The sequence below is a fragment of the Lutra lutra genome, chromosome 4, assembly GCF_902655055.1.
Source record: "Lutra lutra chromosome 4, mLutLut1.2, whole genome shotgun sequence".
NCBI lineage: Eukaryota > Metazoa > Chordata > Mammalia > Carnivora > Mustelidae > Lutra > Lutra lutra.
In genome coordinates this window covers 16,739,487-16,764,633 of record NC_062281.1, presented here as the reverse complement: position 1 = coordinate 16,764,633, position 25,147 = coordinate 16,739,487, and the positions used below count along the sequence as shown (strand labels likewise).

At 43.2% G+C, this 25,147-nt stretch overlaps 1 protein-coding gene across 4 annotated transcripts in view; it reads left to right on the top strand.

Annotated features, from left to right (window-relative positions):
• FER1L6 (fer-1 like family member 6) overlaps positions 1–25,147 on the top strand; it is a 155,013-nt gene that overhangs the window by 112,957 nt on the left and 16,909 nt on the right. For all 4 annotated transcript variants that reach the window (XM_047728475.1, XM_047728474.1, XM_047728476.1 and 1 more), the window contains 12 exons: positions 910–1,127; positions 2,623–2,745; positions 3,992–4,031; positions 5,180–5,289; positions 6,693–6,824; positions 7,722–7,847; positions 11,325–11,452; positions 15,591–15,761; positions 18,530–18,690; positions 20,778–20,920; positions 23,389–23,477; positions 23,961–24,059. In XM_047728475.1, the coding sequence (XP_047584431.1) occupies positions 910–1,127; positions 2,623–2,745; positions 3,992–4,031; positions 5,180–5,289; positions 6,693–6,824; positions 7,722–7,847; positions 11,325–11,452; positions 15,591–15,761; positions 18,530–18,690; positions 20,778–20,920; positions 23,389–23,477; positions 23,961–24,059 (1,540 nt within the window). The remainder of the gene's footprint in view (positions 1–909; positions 1,128–2,622; positions 2,746–3,991; positions 4,032–5,179; positions 5,290–6,692; positions 6,825–7,721; positions 7,848–11,324; positions 11,453–15,590; positions 15,762–18,529; positions 18,691–20,777; positions 20,921–23,388; positions 23,478–23,960; positions 24,060–25,147) is intronic.

Genomic DNA, 25,147 nt, shown 5'->3' with positions numbered 1-25,147 from the left:
TAACTTTCACATTTAGATCTACAGTCATCTGTGTTTGTAGATGGTTTAAGATAGGGATAAGGCTACTTTTTTTTTCCATAGAATGCATCATTTCCCCCCCAAAGAGTTTATTATCCCCCATTTTTTTTATGCTGCCAGCTTTTTCATAAATCAAGTAGCCATACAGCTCTAGTCTATTTCTGAGCTTTCTATTCTGACCTGCTGATCTCTCCATCTCTGTGCCCAGCACAGAGTAGATGCCTATTAAGTGTTTATGGAGTTAACTTTGCTGTTGAAAAGTCAGCAACTGGGGACAGAAAACCCCATGGGGTCTCCCAGCTGAGAGATGTTTCTAAGGGCTGGATTCTGCAGCACAAAATGGAGAGGAGAGGACTCTTGGCAAGAAGGGACAGTGATTTTACCTTTCCATTGGATCAAAAATCCAGTTAGAAATTTCACAAAGTCCAGGAACCTACCCCTGCTCCCCAGTGAGCACATGAGGTCACGTGTCCAGAGTCTAGCCTGCAGCTGGGAGCTCAGAGACCTCAGGAGCCTCTGACGTTTCCCTGAGTTAACTGGGACTGGGAAAAGATAATCCACACAGAGGACCTGTGCCCTAAACCTTGATACGCATTTTCCTTATGACCACAGTAATTTAAAATGGCTCTGAAGGATCAATAATAAGTACAAGCTTTTATTGATTCCTGATTGATTGATTCCTGATTGATTCCTGATTATGCTCTAGAAGGCTTACATCATGCTCTCACTTATCCCTTAGCGAGATGGGGTTTTTCCACCATCATTTTGTCGGAGATATTAAGAACTTGCCGTATCTGAATCCAGATCTGTCTGATTCCCGGTACTGGGTCTCTGAAGTGTTTTGCAGCCCAGTTTCCCAACCTGATGTACTTCCAATTTCAACTCTTTCAGATTTGCCAATAGCCACCGAGCCCTCTGGATCCCTTGGCTCCTCCCAGGCACCACCAACAGATCACATCTATGTGGATGCTGAGCCACCTCCCACAGTGGTACCTGACTCTTCCCAGACTCAACTAAGCAGCGTAGTTGATATCCCTGACTCATCTCCTATGTTTGAGTCTGAAGCCAAACCTGTAGCCCAGGAGCCACCCAAAGATGGTAAAGCTAAGGTCAGAATGTAACCCCTCTTCATATCTACAAAGCTTTGCACTGGAGGCTCTAGATATTAATCCTCCCACCTACCAGCTCTGTGACTGTGACCAAGCAACTTCTCATTTCTGAGCATCCGTTTCCTCATCTGTAGAATGAATATACTGATACCCATTTCACAACATCGCTATAGAATCAGATAAGCCAACGTATATGAAATTCAAGTGCTAGCCAACTGTGACAGCCATATTCAATTGAACAGAAACACTTTGCAATTCATTAGCTTGAAAAGACAACTGTTTCTTTATCTAGACCTGTTCCACAAATATTTAGAACCTATTTTGTATGAGGACAAATAAGACAAAAAAAATAAAAAAGACATATTCTCTGGCGTCTAAAGAGAAATGGGACTTCTTATCTTTAGCTGAGATTCTGGAAGGCAAGATGGACAAGTACACAAAGAACCATAAAGCATGCATGTGATGAATCTTTCTAAGTCCTAAATTTCAGTGCAAAATCCTGGTGTATCAACTGATAAAAAAGAGGTCAGTTTTTAAAAAGTCTTGAGGGACTGCCTGCCCAGAACATGGTGAAGGCTGAAATAAAACACAGAGTAAGGCAGATTAGTGGATATTTGTAAGGTGTTCTTATCTTATCTATGATTAGTATGACCCTCTATGGCCCCTCAAGGACTTCTCTGCATCCCACCAGCCATGCACCTGCCACTTCCTGTTAGAATTCCTAGCTTCAGTGTGGTTGCCACCATAAAGCTGTGGGCCCCACCAGGTCACAGATGATTTTTTACAGATCTCTGTAGCCCTTGCTCTTGACAGAGCACCTGGAATGTTATAGCTACTCCAGAGTTGTCTGAGAGCACACAGATGATGATTACATGATGAGTCTGTCATGGGACCACTGTCATCTCCCCAAATGCCTCCTCTCTGCTGTTCATGTATCACAGCCTCTCCAATCCCTCCCTCTCCTGCTTATGTTGTTGGTGTCATTGACTTGCACCCATTCAGATCAGAAATAATGCTAAAAAGAAATTATCTACATTACATCACTTAATACTCACAACGGTGACATAGCCAGATAGGATTGTCCCCCGTGGAGGAAAATGAGAATCACAAAATTTATATTAATTGCTTGTCAACTAATGCCTTTTCTGCCATAGCACACTGTATCATGCCTCCCACCTGTCTCCTCTACTGAATGAAACTTCCCCAGCATGGGGATTGATTCTCATTCCCCTTACACCCCCAGTGTCAGGCACAACACCTCACATCTATGTGTTTAAATAATAGTAAATGTTTGCTGAATAAATAAGCGAATGGATGGGTTGATGGCTAAAGTGTTGTTTATGGAAGTGGTACAGAGAGCTGCAGCTTCAAAAGCTGCTCACACCCTCATCTGCTTCCAAAGGGACCTGGGTGCTCGCTTCTCTGGAGATCAGCCAGTCACTGGCAGACAGATCCCCGAGGCCTCCCTGATAATCCATCCCTCATCCCTTGCCAGGATGCCAGGAAACCTACTCGAAGGTCGACCAAAAGGAGAAAGAGGACCATAGCGGATGAATCTGCTGAAAACGTCATTGACTGGTGGTCCAAATATTATGCCTCCTTGAAGAAAGCACAGAAGGTAGAGTGTCCCCTGGCTGTGACAGTCCCGGGATTGGATGAGAAAACACAGCAGCCTCCACAACACTGTCCCCCACCCCTGCAATCCCATATTATCCTCTTCTAGGTTCTACTATAGTTAGGCCCTACTCAGATGGGGTTCGGTTAACTGCAGAAAGATTCAAAGTCTGGAAGTTTCCAGAATTGAAAAATCCTCATCCTCTAGCTGGAGAGGACCCTAGGACACAGACTCTGTTATAAATGCTGGAAGGATGTTCGGTCCAACGTGGCCTCTATAGATCTGGCCTCTGTCAGACTCTGAAAGGTCCAACCATGAGAAAGGGGGTCTCTGGATAGATGGGTGTAGCAATGGGGGCTTCAGGTGCACCTGGAGATATCCAGATCAAAGGCCCCAGGTCTCCAGCAGGATTCTAAGTTCATATGGGAAGGCAGAGGAGTTGGCCTTTGCAAATGGAAATAATGAACAGGTTGCCAGAGCAGAGCTTCATGCACACAGAGCAAGAAAGGGATTGAGTTACAAAACTGGAGAACCACTAGAAAGTGGTAAAGAAATTCAGGTAAAATCTCAGTGACTGAATTTGGTAAAATTTCTCATCCTTGAATAAACAAGGAAAGGAAAATTAGTCATGTGGTATTACACTTAATTGCATAGAAACTCTTCTGATTCTTTCATTTGTTAAGACCATAGTTTCTTCACCTAGGACTACCCATGAATATTGGTATTATAATTACATAAACAAACCAAACGGCAGTCTCTGCCTCCAAACTCCCTCCTAAAGCAGACATTACCACTCCCAGTGAAGGCTCAGTCCTTTCCCCTTGCTCTACTTAATCTCCCCAGACCTTAGTATCAACCCAAAGACCCAACAATCCAGGGTACAATGATCCAGAGTTCCAGCAGATAGAACTCATAGTGCTGATTGGGTGATGTTCTAGGGAGATGGAAAAGTAGGGAAGAGAGGTAGTGGCTGAGAGGGGGTTGTGCATGGAAGGCAGGGAAATCTGCTGCTTGCTGGTACTTTTCTTGGGACGCCTATTCTATAGCAAGGTATCTTGCTACAGGCGGGTCCCTGGTCTATCAGTAAGGCTTTGCTTGGAGGCTTCTTGGACACAGTTTGCATAGTCTTTTAAAATGACATCTCTGAGAAGGCAGAAGGCTGAGATGATGGAATTGGAACTGTTGGCTGTCAGGACTCATAAATGAGGCATGGTAGGGTCAATAATCTTATTTCCTTCTTTTCTCAAAGGAAAAGGAGAGCAATCCCAAGGAGAAAAGAGGCAATGCAGGTAAGTTATTTAAGAATGGGGCAAGAAAATACTAAAAGGAAGCAGTAGGAGGCATACTAGTGTTCCACTCCCTCATTTCCCACATGAGGAACAAGTTCACAAACATGACAACACTCTAAAAAGGTCATGTAGCTGATTTGAGCTGGACTGGGACCAGATCTCAGGTCTTCTGAACCCAGTTAGTGCTGGAACTCTGGCTCCCATCTTGGTGTAGAAAGAGCAGAAGAAAAGCAGGAGAAAGCTGGCATGATGGGCCAGATCCAGCATGGTGAAATTTAATAGAGGTGACCCGGGTTTTAGGTTCCTAACTCGGTTTATGAGGCTCAGGTAGATCTGGCTTGGCAGAAGTTCAAATGAAAGAGGCCAGGGATTTGAAATGACCACAAACTGGATTCAGGCCAACTGTAGGTTTTCACCTAAAATCAACAGTGACAGCAAGTGTTGGGTGCTGTTTCAGGTGATACCAAAAGAAGTAGGAGAACCAGAACCAGGCTCACTCAGTTCCTCAGACCCCTCCTTATTGGCACATTTAATCCCAAGACTAGGCTCATGACATTAGCAACAGTATCTTCACTTTGCAGATCATGAAACAGAGGTATAAAGAGGTTGATTAGCTAGTTCAAGTTTATGTGCTGGAAAAGAGCAGAGCCCAAGGTCTGTCTCGGACAGTGTTTTCCTAGAGACAACTCCTGGAAAATTCCCAAGTAATCTCTCTAATAACATTTGTGACTTGGTGCAAGACCCTTAACATAGCTGAGCCTCAGGTTGCTGAACTAGATGAATCTCAAGTTCCTAAGCAGATCTGAGAGGAAATGTAACTCCAAGTTTTGGAGTCTGTCCATCTTGGGCCTGTTCTTAGCCAGTTGGATGAATGGGCAACTTCCTTCCTTCTTTCCATCTCTGTGTCTAGTTTAATGAATTCTTACCTACACCAGGACAGGTCAGCACAATGTTTGGCCCTGGGTATCTGTTGTTACTTCATTGCTCCATGAGTGGCATCTCCTCCCATCAAGCAGCATGTTACTATTTCTTTTTGAAGACGGAAGTCCTGACACATGCAGGAACAAAGGGAAAGAGGGAGCTTGACTTTGTTTCTTCTCATCTCAATAGCACTGGAAAGTCTAACAATTTCCACTAAATATCCACAGAAGTGAAACCAGATGAGGTGGTGGTAAATATATATGGGCCAAAGAAGAAGGATAAGATGCTCAAGAAGAAATCCAAAGAAGACGAAATCCCCAACCTGGCTACCTTGCAGGTGTGTGGACACTGCCATGTTGGCCACGGATGGGGTGGGAAGCTACGGAAGGAGGTTCTGTTTGTGCTTCAGTCAACCCTAGTAATGCCTTTGTCTGAACTAACTTACTTTGTCTTCATTATAATCGCTGATGCGGAGAAATGAACCTTAACAAGCATGCAAGCCAAGAAAATGGAGCTTGCTACTTTACTATTGTCTATGTCCTCATATTAAGAAAGGGCATAACTTGCATCAGTCAGCCTGGATCCAGCAAGGTAATTTGCAGTGGATGAGTTCCCCCTGGCTCACCTCTCAGAGCTTCACATCATCATGCTCAAAATATTATCAAAATAGCAGGAGGTCTGGGATGCCTGGGTGGCTCAGTTGGTTAAGCAGCTGCCTTTAGCTCAGGTCATGATCCCAGCGTCCTGGGATCGAGTCCCACATCGGGCTCCTTGCTCTTCAGGGAGCCTGCTTCTCCCTCTGCCTCTGCCTGCCATTCTGTCTGCCTGTGCTCGCTCTCTCTCTCTCTCTCTCTGACAAATAAATAAATAAAATCTTTAAAAAAAATAGCAGGAGGTCTTTTTTTAAAGATTTATTTATTTATTTGAGAGAGAGAATGAGAAGCGCATGAATGGGGGGAGGGGCAGAAGGGTAGAGAATCCCCAAGAAGACTCCCTACTGACCATGGAGCCCAAAGTGGGGCTCCATCCCAGGACCCTGAGATCATGACCTGAGTCAAAATCAAGAGTTGGCTGGTTAACTAACTGAGCCACCCAGATGTCCCCAAATAGCAGAAGTTCTAACTGTCACTAAAGTCAGCTCCATCAGACCCATCTTCACATTAGTTAGAGGCTATTAGCTAGAGGCATATTTATGGATATGAAAATTGGGAATATGAAAATTACATATAAGAAATTTAGATAAGTAATTTTGATAGGAAATTTGCATAAGTGATTTAATTCTATTACCAAACATAAAACTCAATTCAATTTTGCATTTCTAAAGTACACCCATCTATAACTTCGCATGTGGGAAATTCATGTCTATATGCATGTTAATAAAAACAAATATTCCATCATCTCATATGTGTTAAGCATGAGATGCTTAGTGGACATTTATTGATTTGAATGTCCTCAAAATATTTTAGCTTAGTTTAATTTAGTTTAAATTTTGGTTTAGCTATACTTTTTGGAATTTCAAAGTTTATCCAAAAAATGTTATGAATTTCAGAGTGGTACTTAGTTCTAGGAATGCTGAGTCAATCATATGCCTTATTTTGCCAAAAATAAGTGAACAGTGTCCTCATAGATTTTTCCAGTGGGTGCATATCAAGGCTGGTTTGGGAGACTCTTGGCATTTCTCATTAAATCAATCCTGGACCTTCCTTCCTCTGAGCATTCTCTTCTCCCTTCTCCCTAAAGATATATGATGGTGATCTTGAAAGTGAATTCAACAATTTTGAAGACTGGGTGAAAACCTTTGAGCTCCTCAGAGGCAAGTCTACAGAGGATGGCCATGGCCTCGATGGGGACCGCATCATAGGGAAGTTTAAGGCAAGTTCCAAAGTTAACCCTTTTATTTGGCTCTCCTATCTGTAAATGCTCAATATGACTCAGTTCTGTTAGTGAGATTGTGGTGTGGGTTGTGTGTAAGAAAATTCCTTAGTCTCTATGCAAGAGCCTCTCTTGAACCCCACAAGGTCTTCCCTGGTCTTTTGAGATATTTGGCTTGTGGTCAGTGAAGCGAGTTGGAACTCAGTCTGATGGGATATAAGGAGACAGAGCTGTTACCTAACAAGATCACTGAATTTTATTTTGCTTCCCTACCTCTGACCTACCAAATAGATGATCTATGCAGACCTACCAACTGGTTGATCACACGAATCAAACAACACCATTCATACTGGCAGACTCTTGGTGTCAGCATCACCAACAGTGGTTATCACTTACTCTGATCTGCTGTGCGCTGGGTCATTTGGTGCAGGGCAGTGTGTTGGAAATAGCACAGGGATTGCAGTTGGCCCCTCTCTGATATTGTAATACTAACTAGCATCATGATTTTGGACTTGACTCTGTGACACTCCCTGGCAGCATCTGAAAATAGGAATACTGCTGTAAGGTTTGAAGGACATCATGGGGGAAAGCACCCACTCAGTACCCCGTGTATTGAAGGTCCTCAGTATCCCATCAGATGCTCCTATCCACATTCGTCACCTAAGAGCCCTGTGAGGAGGCTGTTACTGTACCAACACCGATTCAGTGACATACCGTGAAGAAACTCAGATGCAAGCAGGTTATGTAAACCGCCTGAGGGCACCCAGACACAAGGGTGGCGCCAGCCCAGGTCCTACTGGGTCCCAGGCTCTGCTCATTTCCCCGGCTCTGCCTTTTAGGGCTTTTGGTGGGGCATATGACCATCTCGTTTCACTGGGTCAAGCTTTGCCATTCTAGGGCTCCTTCTGCATCTACAAGAGCCCCACGGATTCCAGCATTGAGGACAGTGGGCAGCTGAGAATCCAGCATGGGGTTCCACCCAACCACCCCGTCAAAGTCCTGATCAGGGTGTACATTGTTGCGGTAAGCCACCCTTGTTTACCCTGGGGATTGTCTTAATCTGCCCAGGCTGCCAGAAGGAAGTACCACAGACTGGGTGAGGTAAATGACAGACATTTATGTCTCACTGTTCTGGAGACTGGAAGTCCGTGATCAAGTTGCCAGCAGAGTTGGTTTCTGGTAAGATCTCTCTTCATGGCTTGTCAGTGGCCAACTTCCTACTGTGTCGTCACATGGCCCTACCTCTGTGAGCATATAGGCACATGCACACATGCACAGACACACACGCACAGACAAAACACACATATAACAAGAGTGAGTAAAGGAGCAGGAGAATGAGAAAGAGAGAAAGACAGGGAGAGGAGACCTGGTATCTCTTCCTCTTCTTATAAGGCCACGCGTCCTTTTGGATTAGGGCACCACCCTTATGACCTCATTTAACCTTAATTACCTTGCTAAAGACCCTGTCTCCAAAGACAGACACATGAAGGGTTAGGGCTTGGACACAGAATGTTGCGGATACGCACTGCAGTCCATAACAGGGAGTAGGAAGTTTGGTTGGTAACATGCACATTTGCTGGCTTTTCACTTAGGGAAAATACTTTGCAGGCATATAAGATGGCTCTGGACAGCTTCATTTGCTCTGTGGTTGCCTGATAGCTGGACACCAAACAGGCCTGGAGCAGAAAGCTCAGAGGCAAGAGAGCAGAACCAGGGCCGAGCAGGGCAGCTATCACTAGGAAGTCCTCTCCCGTGGCTCTGCCTCTGCCGTGTCGCAGCCAGAAATTTCAAATCAAATGTATTTCCAAGAAAAATATCATTTCTGCTCTAGGTTTCCTATTTTCTGATAATGAGACCACTACAGTTTTTTTAAAATCATTTTTTTAATTTATTTTCAGCATAACAGTATTCATTGTTTTTGTACCACACCCAGTGCTCCATGCAGCCCGTGCCCTCTCTAATACCCACCACCTGGTTCCCCCAACCTCCCACCCCCCCAACCTCTTCAAACCCTTCAGATTGTTTTTCAGAGTCCACAGTCTCTCATGGTTCACCTCCCCTTCCAATTTCCCCCAACTGCCTTCTCCTAACTCCCCTTGTCCTCCATGCTATTTGTTATGCTCCACAATACAGTTTTTTTTTTCATTTTTTAAGTTTTTATTTAAATTCCAGTTGGTGACCATATAGGGTAATATTGCTTCAGGTGTACAACATAGGGATTCAACACTTCCACACATCACTGGGTGCTCAGCATGACAGGTGCACTCCTTAATCCCCATTACCCATTTCCCCCACCACCACCCCCCTCCTCTCTGGGGATCATCTGTTTGTTCTCTGTAGTTAAGAGTCTATTTCTTGGTTGACAGTACTCTACTTGAATGGTGAAATTTTTGGCCTGATTGCCTGGAAGCCTGGGACCACATCTGATTTTCATTCAAAGCAAATCTCTGCTGAACCTTTATAGTTCATAGTGTTTGTTCATATCCTGCCCTTGGAGTTGATTTTCATAATCCTATTTGATTGTCATAGTCTTATTTTAAACTAAGTTCCTTGTTCTAATTACCTATATCCTTTTTTAGAAACATAAATGATGCATAAACCAAAGAGAATTATTCTTTAATACTAATAAGTTAACTTAAAAATCTTTTAGAGGTACTTGGGGGGCTCAGTTGGTTAAGCATCTGCCTTCAGCTTGGGTCACGATCCTGGGATTGTGGGATGGAGTCCTAAGCAGGGAGTCTTCTTCCCCCTTTCCTTCAGCCTGCTGTTCCCCCTGCTTGTGCACTCTCTCTCTGTGTCAAATAAATAAATAAAATCTTTTTTAAAAGTTTTAATTTAATAAAACATCCAAAAATGTAAAAAAATACTAGTACTTAAAAGTTGTTCCAAGAAAGAGATCAACTCTCCCTACCTCTGCAATTCTATCCCCAGAAATAACTTACTTTTCTTATGAATATGTAAATACCTCCATATCTATAGTTGACCATTGAACAATCTGGGGGTGAGGGCACTGACCCCGCTTTCAGATGAAAATCCACATTTAACTTTTGACTCCCTCCACACTTAACTACTAATAAACCTACTGTTGACTTGAAGCCTTACAGATAACGTTGTTGGTTGATTAACACTTGTTTTTTGTATTCTATGTATTATACACTGTATTTTTACAGTAAAGTAACCTAGAGACCAGAAAATATTAAGAAAATCATAAGAGAAAGTACATTACAATACTGTATTGTATTTATTGAAAAACACCCCCATGTAGGTGGGCCTGCACAGTTCAAACCCACATTTTCAAGAGTCAACTATCTTTATACTTGTTTACAACCACAGGTAAGTACTTACTTAACAGACTTTTGCTTCATGCATTACATATTGATCTGTTTTTCTCTTAGTATAACTTGGTCATTTTCCAGATGGATACTACATTAATTCAAGGAATCACTGGGTGTTCCTTTTCTTTGTAGTAGACACCTAGTGTTTCCTTGAATTAATGTAGTACCCATTTATTCATTTGATCAGCAAATATTAAGACCCTGCTCTAGGTCCTAGAGATAATGTAGTAAATAAGACAAACGTCATCCTTGCTCTGAGGGAGATCGCACACTAGCTGAGGGGGATGTGGAGATTAAGAAAGGACAGAAATAAGCAGAGGAACACATAAAATTGGGTGATGTGACGAGAACAAACAGGGAAGGGGTATTTTGGGTTGAGTTCCTCCCTAAGTAATTGACATACGGGTTATTTACAAATGTGACTAGTAAACAATGCTCTCATGAGCATCCTTGAAAACACAGCTTTGTGTGCTTATGTAGTCCATCTGTAGGATGGAGTCCTAAAAATGGGATCATTCCTCACTCAGCTGTCATTTCTGCAGAGTTTCTCTGTCTTACAATTCCTCACCAGCCTCCTACCTAGGCCTTCACTTGGAACATGCTTCCTTGCGACAGGTTAGGCCCAGCTTGTCTGGAAGCAGACCTCACTCTGAGAAACAGACCACCACCCAGCTAGCCTGTGCTAAATGTGGGTCTGATGGAGTCATGGATTCCGAGCCCATCAGTTATGGGATGGGCCTTCAGGGCCCCCTCCCCATGATTTTACAGATAGATCTCAGGGAGGAGACATGGCCTGCCCAAGATCATACAAGACATAGGACTAGAACTCAGAGTCATGCCTTCTGGCTCGTGTCCAGCCTGGTGCTCATTACTCTGTGCCTAGAGCTGTTTTCCACTGGGGAGATGACTCCAGAGAAAGTTCGACTTGAGCAAAGCTGATAACATTTCTTTCAGCAGCAAAATGAGGGGCTAAAGCAGTGGTTCTTAACCTTGGCTGCACACTGGAATCATCTAGAGAGCTGCTGAAAGTCCCAAAGCTCAGGGCCAATTAAATTAAAATCTGGGGATGGAACTCGGGCATCCATATTTTTTAAAATCCCAGGTGATCTGAGTGTGCAGCCCATGCTGGGAACCACTGGACCAAAAGGATTTTCTTTCTCTCCAGGCATTTAATCTCAGCCCCACTGATCCAGATGGCAAAGCGGACCCCTACATTGTGGTCAGGCTTGGACAAACGGAAATCAAAGACCGGGACAAATACATCCCCAAACAACTGAACCCAGTATTTGGAAGGTCAGTGGCCTTCTGGGTCCTGACGTGCTGTCCTGTGTGTGTTTGCTCCTGCTGTGTTTCTGCGGGGGGCTGGCACGTATGCGTGTGTGTCTGAGTGAATGTGGCAGAAGTGGAGAGCTGACCTCTGCCTGTGGTAATAGCCAGTCAACCTAACCTTCATGGAGAAGCACTAAATTCTTTCCTTGGTCTCTTCAGGAAGGTGGTGGTACCTGGTGATTTTCATGCCTATAGTTTTCCAAGAGTGGTTTTCTTAGGTCTTAAATTTAAGAGGCACCTGAATGGTCATCAGATTCAGCCTCCTGCCTTTGGACGGAGAAGTTTCCTTTTATAAACAAGCTAAGGGCAGCCCACAGAGGTTTAGAAACTTACTCAGGCTCACACATCTCATGAGTGGGGGAGAAAGGGGCATACCTTAGGTCTTTTGTCTCCTCTCAAAGGGATTTTTCCATCAGATTATGTTGCAGGTGACCCCTGAAAGAAACAGACTGAATTACAGCCTCTGCTCGTGTTGTTTTCCTGCAAACTGTTTCAACACACATTGCATTTGTGCATGTTTGGGTGCATGAGATGTTCTCCAGTTCACAGCAATCCTACTGCCCTCATTTGTCCTTTTGTGTGTGTGTGTGTGTGGCATTTTTTTGTTTATTAAGTTTTTTACTTTAATCCCAGTACAGTTAACAGTGATACTAGTTTCAGGCGCGCAATATAGTGATTCAGCAAGTCCATACGTCACCCGGTGCTCATCACAATGAAGGGGTCAGGGGTGGGAGGTTGTGGGAACCAGGTGGTGGGTATTAGCGCGGGCACGGATTGCATGGAGCACTGGGTGTGGTGCAAAAACAATGAATACTGTTATGCTGAAAATAAAAAAAAAAAGAGAGAGCTACCTTACAATCAGTAATCACACTGCTGCGTATTTGCTCCCCAAAATACAAAAACACTAATTCAAAGGGATACACGCTCTTTGCTTATAGCAGCATTATTTACAATAGCCAAACTATGGAATCAACCCAATCGTCCATCGACAGACAGATGGAGAAGAAGGTGTGGTCTATACATACAAAGGAGTGTCAGCCATCAAAATGAGCGAACTCTTGCCGTTTGCAATGATGCGGATGGAGCCTCATTTGTCTTCTAACAGTGTGCGGCACACATTTAATATCCCTGCTTGGGTCTGTGTACCTAACTGCTGTTAACTTTGGAGTCAGATAAACATGGGTAACATTCTGTCACATATAAGCTGTGTAACTTTATGCAGGTAGGTTAACCTCTCTGATGCCTGTTTTCCTACCAAACAATCGTGACACCTGTCTCTCAGTGGCCTCTACAAGATTAAATATACAGCACATAGCACATCATCTACATGAGCATGTGTTGACGCTCAGAACACATTTGCTTCCTCTGTCTCTCCTGTGATAATCATTTTAGCAATGGCTCCATCCTAACTCTACTTAACTTCTTTTTTTCTGGAGTAGCAAGGAGGGTGAGAGCAACTCTGCATTAGCCTCATTTAAATTCATTTACACTTTTGTGATCACTGTGGACCCTCTGACATTTGACCAGAATGAACCTCTTAACACTTTATTGCTCCAGAGGAAATGAGGCCATAAATGATCTTGCCTGTTCCGATTAATGAGAATGATTAAAACAACGGTGCCGGGGAGGCCTGCCCTTGCTTCTCTGATCCAGAGATGACTTTTATTATTACTTGCTATTTTTGTAACCAGCACTTCATTTTGCCAAGTGCTTTGTAGTCTCTTTTTCATTAGGTACTCCCAGCACAGCGCTGTGAGTTAGACTGGCTTTATTATGCTGTTTATGGCTATGGTAAACAGAAGAAGGGGATGATGGAATATTCCCACCAGCCCCTGGCATTGCAGAGGCTCTGCCAGAAGCCCTCCCTGTGCAGATGCTTTCTTCGATGTGTTTTTAATGGTTACTCAGGGACAGAATTTGCTGGCTCAATCCTGCAGGTTCCAGCAAAGTAGAGGGCTTCTGTCCCTGACCTGGGGTCTGGGGAATCCCTATTTGCGACCTCACAGTATGAGGATGTCACAGGCTCCATCCCCCGATGCCTGGCACTTGGCCTGCTTTCCTTTCCTTCAGAGCTTCTGACATAACGTGGTACGTGTCTGTGTTTGTTGGCTGTCTCTCAGCTCCCCACGAGAAGGTAAGCTCCCTTTGAGCCGGGACTTGGTCTAGTCCATCCAATGCTGCATCCCCAGAACAGGGCCTGGCACAGAGCAGACAGATGCTCGGCAAGTAATTGGAGAGTGAATGAATGAGTAGATGGACAGGAAGTCCAACCATGGTGACCTGTTTCTGGTAGTTCTTTAATGACAGCTCCAGGGAAAATTCAGGAGAGCTTAATCTGTGAACACCCTGCTTGGGAAGATGGATGAAAGCAACTGGGTCTTCTGTCACCGTGGCCATGGTGGTTAAGCACATAACAAGTCCTTCCTGGGTGGCAGCAGCCATGTAATGGCTCTGATGGCTCAGAGACAGTGGCTGGAGGCTTCCTTGTGAGAGACCTCCAGAGTACCAAGCACCATCTGGAATTTACATCTGGGTACCCCGGGCAATGCTCTGCCTCCTGATGGAGGGCACATCCTGATGGAGGCACAGCCATATCTCTGGCCTTGTAGAGCTGCCTCAGTCAGTTACAGTCCATGGAGTTGGGGTGTCTCTGCTTCTTTCTCTCGGGGAGGCTTCATTGGCCGGGGGGCTGTGCTGGAATTGTAGTCTCTGCCACTGGAGAGTGAGAGCAGGGGCTAAGTGGGTCTGACCACAAGGGTAGCAGCCCAGACAGGCCTGAGGACATGGAGGGAAATCATGGGCCTTCCATTCTCCCTTTCTCCCCACCTCCTCATAGTCCCTCGCTCACAGGCCGGCCCACCACACCTGTCCCAGGGAAGCTAGAGTTGGGAAGAGCTGGAGAACACTGGTGTGCTTTTTATTTTCTTTTCAAGAAGACATTTCCCTAAATTCACTCAGAATTTACTTCTTTTTTTTTTCTCCTACTTTGTTGTTGTTGTTATTATTATTTTATTTACATTCCAGCAAGTTAACATACAGTACAATATTAGTTGCAGGTGTAGAATTCAGTGATTCCTCCCTTACATACAGCACCCAGTGCTCAGCGGTACAGGTGCCCTCCTTAACTGTCTTCTGTAATGCTCAGCAGCACGGATAATGCATTGTGCCAGGAAATCCCACGGCACTGCTTTTCCTTTCAACACCTTGCCCTGATGTGGTATCATGGAAAGAGCTCAGAACTAGCAGGGTCAGGGACCTGGTACTTACCCTAGTTCGGCCTGATTTATGGTCCAGGACAAGTCACTTCTGCTCTCTGGATTTCAGTTTCCCTACTGCAAAATGAAAGGGTTGGATATGGTGATCCCTGAGATCCTTTCCAGTTCAGGGAGACATTCATTGCTTACTCTGTGCAGGGGAAGCCAGGGCTCCAGCAATGCAGAGATGAAGGAGGCAGGTCTCGTGGTCGAGGAGCTCAGAATTTTGTAGAGATGGCATTGCAGTCCTGCAATTCTGTTTTCAGGATTTTCCGTCTTCAAAAGGCTTTCCATTTAAAACAAACTCAGCTGACATCCCCCCATGAAGCAACAAGGGAGGGGAAGGGAATGGTAATCTATTGGGCACCAGTTGAATACTTGCAAGCTAGATGTGCACTTTGTATAAACGATCTCACACTTAACGATCATGATATATTATAAAGAAGACATATTGATCCCCATTTACACATAAGGAGGCTGAGCGGGATGAAATAACTTTCCCAAAGTTTTATACCCGGGAAGGTGCAGATTCAAATCCAAAATTGGAAATAGTTCTGCTGGAGACCAAACCCCCAGGTTGTTCATACCCACCTTGCTGTCACCCTAGATGAAGACTGTGGGACGTGGTCCACAGAAGAGGGGATTATTGGCTACTGGAAATTGACAGCAGAATTGGAAATAGAGTCTCAATGAAACATTAAACCAAATAAATATCTACTAAGTATTCACTGTGCTGCTGAGTGTTTAGTGAGTTCCTATGAACTACAGGCTAGCTAGAAGCAGACCGGGGAGATGTTCCCCATATAGCCAGATGTTGTAGATTCCTAATGCCTCTACTTGGACCACAGGTCCTTTGAGATCCAGGCCACATTCCCAAGGGACTCCGTGCTCTCCATCCTGATCTACGACCATGACCTGATCGGGACAGATGACCTCATTGGGGAGACCAGGATCGACCTGGAGAACCGTTTTTACAGCAGACACCGAGCCATCTGTGGCTTGCAGAGCCAGTACGAGATGTAAGTACTTCCTGGGACAGGGGAGCACTGCTGGGCCAGCCCAGACTCTGCTTGAATGTCTCACAGACTTTCCAGGTCAGCAGGGCTGTTTGGGAAAACTATTCCCTGCAGGGTGGTTGGGGCTGGAGAGGCACTGATTTAGAACCCAGGTCAGTTTGTCAGGAGTCAAGAGCTCTTACACATTCACTTAAAGGGGTGGGCTGGGTGGGCGGAATTTCCTGGTGAAGAGTGGTATTAGAAGAAGAATGATTACTAGTATACAAATGCCAATATCCCAGTGAATTATAATGAACACTCACGTGTACTTATGATATACTGAACACTGTACTTCATTCAGTTCTCTCAAAACCCATTGAGGTGTTATCCTCATCTTACAAACAGGAAGGAATGGACCAGCTCTCACTCTTTACAATGATTTTGAATCCTGCTTCATCAAAAATTTTTTTGAAAGATTTTATTTATTTTATTTAGTTGAGAGAGAGCACACACCTGATCAGGGAGAGGAGAGAGGGAGAAGCAGTGAGGACACTGAGCAGGAAGCCTTATGCGGGGCTCAATTCCAGGACCCCGAGATCATGACCTGAGTCAAAGGCAGTGGCTTAACCGACTGAGCTACCCAGGCACCGCTCTGCTTCATTTTAAAATATAGACTACTAGCTTTATTTTTTTTTAAGTGTATTTTATCTGGTAGCTTAAGAAAAAAATAAAAATCTTAAGAATTTCAGCCAGGGGAAAAAAAATTCATTAGATTTCCATGGTATAATTTTAGAAATGCTTTTCTTGAATATAAAATAATATATATTCATTGCAGAAAATTGAGGAAATACAGGAAGTACAAAATTAGGCTCAAATTATTCCACCCAGACATAACTTACATAAAAAATTCTTAATTATTTCCTTTGGATTTTTTTTTCTATGCTGTTTTCCCTTGAAGCTGGCTCACACTACCCATGTCATTTTTGTAAGTTGCTTCGTGCAACTATCCCTATATCTTAAGCATTCTGTAGTGTCTTTAAGTATTTTTTGAAATCATTATTTTGGTAGCCTAGAAATCCAGTTTGGTTTTGGGGACTCATGTGAATGTATAAGCCCCCTTAGGTGTTTACATTCCTAAGTAACAGAGAAAGTGCCATTCAGAGAATGATGAGTTGTTCTCACTCTGAAGTCAGGGGAGGAAGTCACGGGCAAAGATGGTGCTTCTTCTGTTCAGAAGAATTTCTTTCTTTCTTTCTTCTTTTCTTTCAAGATTTTATTTATTTATTTGACAGAGAGAGAGAGATCACAAGTAGGCAGAGAGGCAGGCAGAGAGAGAGAGAGGGAAGCAGGCTCCCTGCTGAGCAGAGAGCCCGATATGGGGCTTAATTCCAGGACTCTGAGACCATGACCTGAGCCAAAGGCAGAGGCTTTACCCACTGAGCCACCCAGGGGCCCCTAGAAGAATTTCTGACAGTGGAACTGCCAGGGAGCAGAACAGTTTAGTCAAGGGAGTTGTAAACTTTGTTCAGTAAATTTTTTTAAATAGATGAGAGCAAACAAAACCAAAATGGAAACCAAAGCACCTGTTTATGGGGAAGCCTGTGTATGTGTGGCTCTGGGCATGGCTCGGATGAACTTTTCAGGGTCCTCATGTCTCTGGCACAAGGTAGGAACATTGAACACTGCTTAATAGTTATGTTTTGATTTATTTAAGTACTTAAATAAATTAAATTCTGGTGAATCCTGTGTCCCAGTGAGCAGAGAAATCCAAGCTTATCTTGGTCATGGCTCATGGGGAGCATTTCATTGTAACTTAATATTTTTTAACCGAACAGCTAGTGCTTAAGGGAAGAAGGGGTTGGAAAGATTTAGAAACGAACCACTAGGAAAATCACTGATTAGAGAAACAGCACATCTAGACTCTCCACCTGTGACATGAGTCTCCAATGTGATTTTGGTGGGGGAGGAGAGGGAGCAAAGAAGCAGAGTAATTGAAAGCCTGACCTAGGCTTTCCTCTTAGAAATAACAGTTAGATGGCTCTTTTGCAAGGGACAGAATGAAATTAAAGAGGAACTGCATGCAAAGAAATCCGGACCAACAGAAAGCAGACGGTTGACTGCCCAAGGCTGAGGGCGGGGCGAGGAATAAGGAGCAACCACTTAATGGGTCCAGGGTTTTCTTTCGGGGTGATGAACAATTTTTGGAACTAGGTAGATGTAGTGCTTTTACAACATTATGAATTTACTATATGCCACTGAATTGGTTCATTTTATGTTATGTGGGTGTCGTTTCAATTTTTGTTTTAAGGTACATTTCTTTAAAACACACACACACATGGGACGCCTGGGTGGCTCAGTTGGTTAAGCAGCTGACTTCGGCTCAGGTCATGATCCCAGCGTGCAGGGATCGAGTTCCACATCAGGCTTCTTGCTCGGCGGGGAGCCTGCTTCTCCCTCTGCCTCTGTCTGCCTGTGCTCGCTCTCTCTCCCTCTCTCTCTGAATAAATAAAATCTTTAAACACACACACACACAGAACAACTATCAGCAAAGCATTTTTCTGTCATGCTACTCAGAAGTCTTGCCTTTCATTCAGGCATGCAGATGCAGAGGTATTAACCAGAAAAGATAGAAAACAAAAGAAAAAAAACATTAGCCCCAAGTGCATAGAATGGCAAGAAATCTGAAGGAAACCACTGATCATACTTAGGTGGTCCTTTTAATAGCTACTTTTAAGTGTGTCCTCCCAGGGGAAGGCAGGCCTCACCCTACCCATCCTTCCCTCTCTTTTCAGAGAAGGATACAACGCCTGGAGAGACACATCCAAACCCACTGAAATCCTCACAAAGCTCTGCAAAGACAACAAGCTGGATGGACCCTACTTTCATCCTGGGAAAATACAGATAGGAAGTCAGGTCTTTTCTGGAAAAACAGTCTTTACAGAGGAGGACACTGGTAACTCCCACAACACATCCTGCTGACGTTGCTCTCGTTTTGAAAAGCGTGTTTCTGGTGGTATTTGTGGCGGGGGAGAGTGGCCAACTATTGTACAGTAATCATGCCCCTGGTAGAAAATTTGGACAAGAAAGGACAATAATGAAAATCACTCAGAATCCCCAAATTCAGAGAAAAGCATGCTGCTTGCTAGTATATCTCCATACTGTGTGTATGTGTCTGTGTGTGTGTGTGTGACACAATTGGAAGTGTGCCAAATACAGTTTTGTATCCTGCTTTTTCTATTTCCAAAAGATTATGATGATTTTCTTTGTTCTTTGAGACTGTCATTGTAATACTCCTTTTTATGACCATGTCACTTATGTACATTGTGTTCATTGTTTTTTGTAGTGACACTATGATATGGTGAACTCCCTTATACATATATTTGCACATTTCTGATATTTCTGTAGTGTATATCACAGAAATAGGATTGTTGTGTTGCAACATAAGCAGTAACCTTAAAATGAATATGATATAAAATAAATCATTAGACACAGCCCATATTACCCCCCATAGATGTGATAGCAACAATTCTTATTTTAGCACCAAGAAGCAGATTTTCCGTATAAGCCTTGTGGGACATACCAACAAGATCCCAGAGGGGCTTTCCTAAATCGAGGATGAGAAAAAAGCCACCTTTACTTTACTTTCACGATACAGAATAATTCTTGCAATGCCACTCTCATCCACTTGATGCAAATCAGTAGGCGGAGGGGTACACGTGTGCAAAACATAGGTTCATAGGTTCCAGTACAAACCACCCAGTCAAGGACATAGCACTGGATGTTTTCACACTGTTATGTTGATCCCACCACTTCGACACCAAAATGTCTTTCCACCTTGTTATTTTGACCCCAAGAACCTCTCGAAGGTTTTTTTGCACGTTGAGTAATTAGTATTCAAATTGTGTATTAATGACATGCTAATGAATTTCTCTTGAACAAAATATTTTTCACAATATACTCTATTAGGCCAATTTAATTCCTTTGTCAATACTCTACATTTTATGATGAAACCGTTTTTTTTTTTTTCTTTTTTGACCACCAAGAATCTGAAATGATGTTCATTTCCATCAGTCAAGAACTGATTAAACTTTATAATGGAAGATTTATTTTATTTTTTTTAGGTTTTTAAAGTATTAATTAATTAATTAATTTTTATTGTGTTATGTTAGTCACCATAAAATACATCATTCGTTTTTGATGCAGTGTTCCAAGATTCATCGTTTATGTACAACACCCAGTGGTCCATGCAATACAGAAGATTTAGTTCACTGATTGTGTGTTCATCCCCATCAACTTTTACTGATTGTTATTATTGTTCTTGGGAGATTGTGTGTGTCGGGGGGGAGGTTTAAAACTAAACTCAACATCCCTATGTCAAATTTGGCCATTCTAAACTTTATCAAAAAGATCTGATTTTTTCCAACAATTTTTGTGTTATGTTTATAAGCACTTTTTCTACTAGTGGTTTTTATTATGCATGGCCTTCTTTGGTAAGATGGCAGATTTGAGAACCTTTCCTATGAGCAAGTGTGTTGGTGGGAAGGAACAACAATAAGGAAAGATAAAACCTCCTTGAACACATACTGTGCAGATTTCGCTGCCTTGTTTGGGACAATCCAGATCCAGTAGGCCCTGTCACACTACGGCATTCGCCAACAGTCTTATATCTCCTAGAAATATACCCTTTCCAGTACCTCAAAGCACACTTGCTATTCACAGGCTCTAGAGGAATATGATTCAAGGGGCAAATGGAGCCCTAGGCTCTGAGACCTTGACTGCTCTCTGGTCACTATGTCAACCCATCTCCCTTCCTGCTCTCTAAACCTCCTGTCTCTTTCCCATCCCCCAACTCCACCCCCACCTCTTTTTACTCTCTTCCTGTCCTTTTTCTCTTTTGTGGTTTTGCTCTCTCCCTGTGCCTCAGTGCATTTAAATTTAACATTAAGGGAGTGTTTAAAAGTGCACCTGACAGCCCGTCACTGTTCCATTCAGGGGAACCTATAGCTGATGAATGTCTTTATTTTTCTTTCTTCCTTGCAGATGAGACGGTGGAGTCTTATGAGCACCTGGCCCTCAGGGTTTTACACTCGTGGGGGGATATGCCAGAGGTTGGGTGTAAGCTGGTTCCTGAGCACATAGAAACTCGGCCACTGTACCACAAGAATAAGCCAGGAATGGAGCAGGTAGTGGTTGAGACTGTTCTGGACCCAATAGGAGTTTTCATCCCCAAGGAATAGGACTTTATCTCTAAAAGTCACTCTTGTGTGCCTTAGGGTAATTGCTCTCAACCAGGGACAGTTTTGCCTCCCTATCCCAGACTTTAGCAATGCCTGGACATATTTTTGGTTGTCTTAAGTGTGTGGGGATGCTGCTGGCATCTAGCAGAAAGTGGTCAGAGATGCAACCAAACAGCCCACACTGCGTAGCCAGCCTCCCACAACAGAGGATTAGTCAGCTCCAAATATCAACAATGTTGAGGTTGAGAAATTCTACCCTCAAAACAGAGTTGAATTTAGTGCTTTTTGCCTTTTAATGGATTTGAGTTATCACACTCCTCTTTTTTAAAGATTTTATTTATTTTTTGACAGAGAGAGAAAGCACAAGCAGGGGGAGTAGCTGAGGGAGAGGGAGAAGCAGGCTCTCTGCAGAGCAAGGAGCCCAGTGTGGGGCTCCATCCCAGGACCCTGGGATCATGACCTGAGCTGAAGGCAGATGCTTAACTGACTGAGCCACCCAGGCGCCCTAAGTTATCACACTCTTTCGAAAAAATGCTGTTATTTGAGAAACTTCAAAATCCATCTGATATGCCCAAGACATTGTCCAAAATCTATCAATAACCCCATTAATTTTCCCAGGGAAACTCATTTTCCCAGTCCATTAGTTTTCCCAGGGAAGCAGTAATGGTGACTTATTTTGAAGGACTGACTAGAGGAAGCTGTGTGGAAAAAAATAACCAGAGATCCGGGTTATGAGTTAGAAGTGAAGAGATCAACTTTATTAAGAGCCTTCTTGATATGTACTTATTAATTATATGTACATAAATTAATATGTACTTAAATACTAAGCCCTTTATGTAAATTATCTAGTTAGGATGATCGTAGATTTGTTTATCCAAATGATGGCCATTTCGAGAATAAGAGGCACTGCTATTAATATTTAGGATGGTACGAGGGGCACCACCAGGGTTTTCCTACACAAATAGAGATGTGTGGTCACCTGTTACTCCCTAACATAGCCTCTTGGTGTACTTATTATGATCCTTGTTTTTAAGATGAAGAAATTGAGGTTCAGAGAGTTTAAGTAACTTGCTCAAAGTTACTCAGCTGTTAGTAGTAGAATGGGATTTCACCCAGGAGTTTGAGTTTTAGTCCTGTCCTAGTCCTGGACTCACTCATGGTGTCATTTGGGCAAAACACATGAGCTTGACTCCAATGGGCCAGGAATACCCACACTGCTATCTCAGCAGCGTTGGGGTATAAAAGTAGTGATAGCAGGTATGGGAGAGTGCCTTGAAAGGATAGCTTTTATCAGATGTAGAAGCCTATGACTGGTTCCTGAATTTCACTACCAAATGTTTAAAACCTTTTGGTTATTGGTATCCTTCATTTTACCATGTGGCTTTTTGGTTACAAGCGAATGTTAATATCTCTTTAGAGACTCTAGGATTGCAATCCTCCACTAATTGGTTCTTCTCTTCCCAAATGATATACTTTTTGATTAAATTGTCCCTTCCCTATGAAAGCCCTTTTATTTTCTAGCCAAAGCCTCCCCCTCCCCCAAATCCTACAGATCCTCCCTGCTCTGGTTGGGAACCCCACTTCCTTCATATAAAATCTCCCCTGCCCATCACAGGCTTTGTTGATCATTTACCTTCTTGTCTGAGCTGATGGAGTACTTAGAATGAACACAACAGAGCTGAACATTGAATCCACTGGGCCTTCTCCCCACATGGGCACTCGGATCCCTTGCAGCAGGTTAAATTCTGATGTATGGAATCCAAAGCAATGAATGGAAGGCCTTATTCTGCCATTAATTAGCCATAAGACTCATATCATTTATTTGGCTGCTCTAAGCCTCCGTTTCTTTTGATGTGTACCACAGAAATATAGCTGGGCTAAGCAGTTACCGAGATAATGATATTAAAGTGCATTAAAAACAATGAAGCATGATACTTCTGACAGATAATATTATTTTTTTAATCCTTAGGGATTTATAGAAAATGCAGAGTCAGCAGACAAGGGTTGAATCCAGACTCTGCTACATATTGTCTGTATAAGCATGGACAAGATGTTTTCTCATCTGTAGTAGGAATAATAACATCCACCCATTGGGGATATTGGGAGAATTGACATGATGTTTTTTCAAGTGCATCGCATTGTGTCTATCACATAGTAGGTGCTCAATGAGGGTTTGCTTGCCTTTCACCTGCTCTTAACATATGTCCTGACTAATTCTTAATAAAAATGCAAGTTCTGTCTTTGTCAACCAATATCCTAAGCATGTATAATATGAATAACATCCATATGATAAGATATGATGTGATATATAGCTAATATCCATTTCTAGTAAAAGGATCTGTTAAAACCATGAATGATCAGTTGCCCACGTGATACCCCACCAAAGTTAAAGGAGATCTTCTTTTCTTAACCAGGGCCGCCTGCAGATGTGGTTGGACATGTTTCCCAAAGACATGCCTCCACCTGGACCTCCTGTTGACATATCACCAAGGCAGCCAAAAGGGTAAGTCAGCTGCAGCCTATGGTAGCCTATGACTACAGTAGCCAACTAAAAGATCTTGACAGTTAATCAATTACAATAATTGTTGCATTGTAGTGTCAATTACATGAATCAGTTGACACCTGATAATCATCTCTCACTTCCCATCTGGCCATTTACCACAGGGATGAGTGGTAGTAATTGTAACAGTGGTGATGGTTGAAAATGCTGGCCCCTGTTTTATGTAGGGGCCACTGCGCTTCAGCTTTCTGCAACAACCTGAAAAATGTCAGATAATGGAAGCAATTTCTGCTCAGAGAACTTCATGTCTTTGGTGATTCCAACAGGACACTTGGTTTTGATGGAACCAAGAACTTAAGTGTTGATATTTTTGAACTTGGTAAAGTTGAGGAAGCCTACTGACTCACAGCAGTATCAGAATCCCATACACACCGGCTAACTCCGCTTTCAAGGTCTTCAGCCTAAAGCTGCCTTCCTTCATCCCAGGTATGAATTGAGAGTGACTATCTGGAACACTGAAGATGTCATTTTAGAGGATGAGAATATCTTCACAGGACAAAAATCAAGTGATATTTATGTTAAAGGGTAAGATCATCAACAAACTCCATGCCCCCTCTTCTTCCCCTCCTCCTCTCTTTAACTCCTAACTGAAGCTATGCCTCATGGAAGGTACTCTACCCACCTCCTACAGAGGGAGCCCATCTTATTCACCTTGGTAGATAAGGTCACTTTCCTTTCAAATATTATTTGGTTATTTTGCTAGGATTATTATCTTATGAAAATATTTTTGTGAGAAAATTTTATTATATCAACATCTCTTTCCATTAAATGTTGGGTACCTAAGCTTTTTGAGTGGCATTCAAAATACCTTTACACCTGAAGCAAGTAGAGAGGTGTAATGCAACTGATGAGAGATTCAGTGTTAGGAAGGTTGTAAGACTAAGAGAGAAGCTCAAAGCTACACCTTACTCTTTGCTAGTTCTACTGATAGGAAAGATGCCAACCTAGGACTCGGGAAACGATGCATTCTCTCTCTCTCTCTCTCTCTCATCATAAATGCCACCCTTTGAGCCCCTAGTCATGGAGGCAGATGAGGTGGTAGAGAATCAGAAGCAAAACTGATTCAAACATGACCCCTTGGATAAAACCCATTTCAGAAGTAGCGAACTCATCTCAGCCTCCTTTTGGTATATCTTTGCCTTCCCCAAACAGGGGAGCCTCTTCTTCATTAACTCTATTTCTAGCTTGCCATTGAATCCTGTCCATTTGGCTTCCCAAATAGCCATCAGCACTGTCCATTTCCATCTTTACACACCACCGCCATAGTCTTCCCCTCCATCATTTCTTGCTGAGGCCACTGAAGTGCCATTTGGATTGCTCTGTCTGTACTCACTCTTGCCTCCTGTAACTTGTTCTCTATGTTGAAACATGGGTTATCTTTTCAAAACACAATCTGATCAAATCAGTCCTATACTTTAAACCTTTTAGTGACATCCTATTTTCTTTGGCTGAAGATCCAGATCCCTAATATGTCCTAAAATGTCCTATCTGACTAGCCCCTCCTATCTCTCCAGGCCCATCTCAATCTTCCTTGCTTTGTGCTCTCTAGTCATGCTGAACTTCCTTCCCACATTAGAATGTGCCATCACACCACAGGGCCCTTGTACATCTCT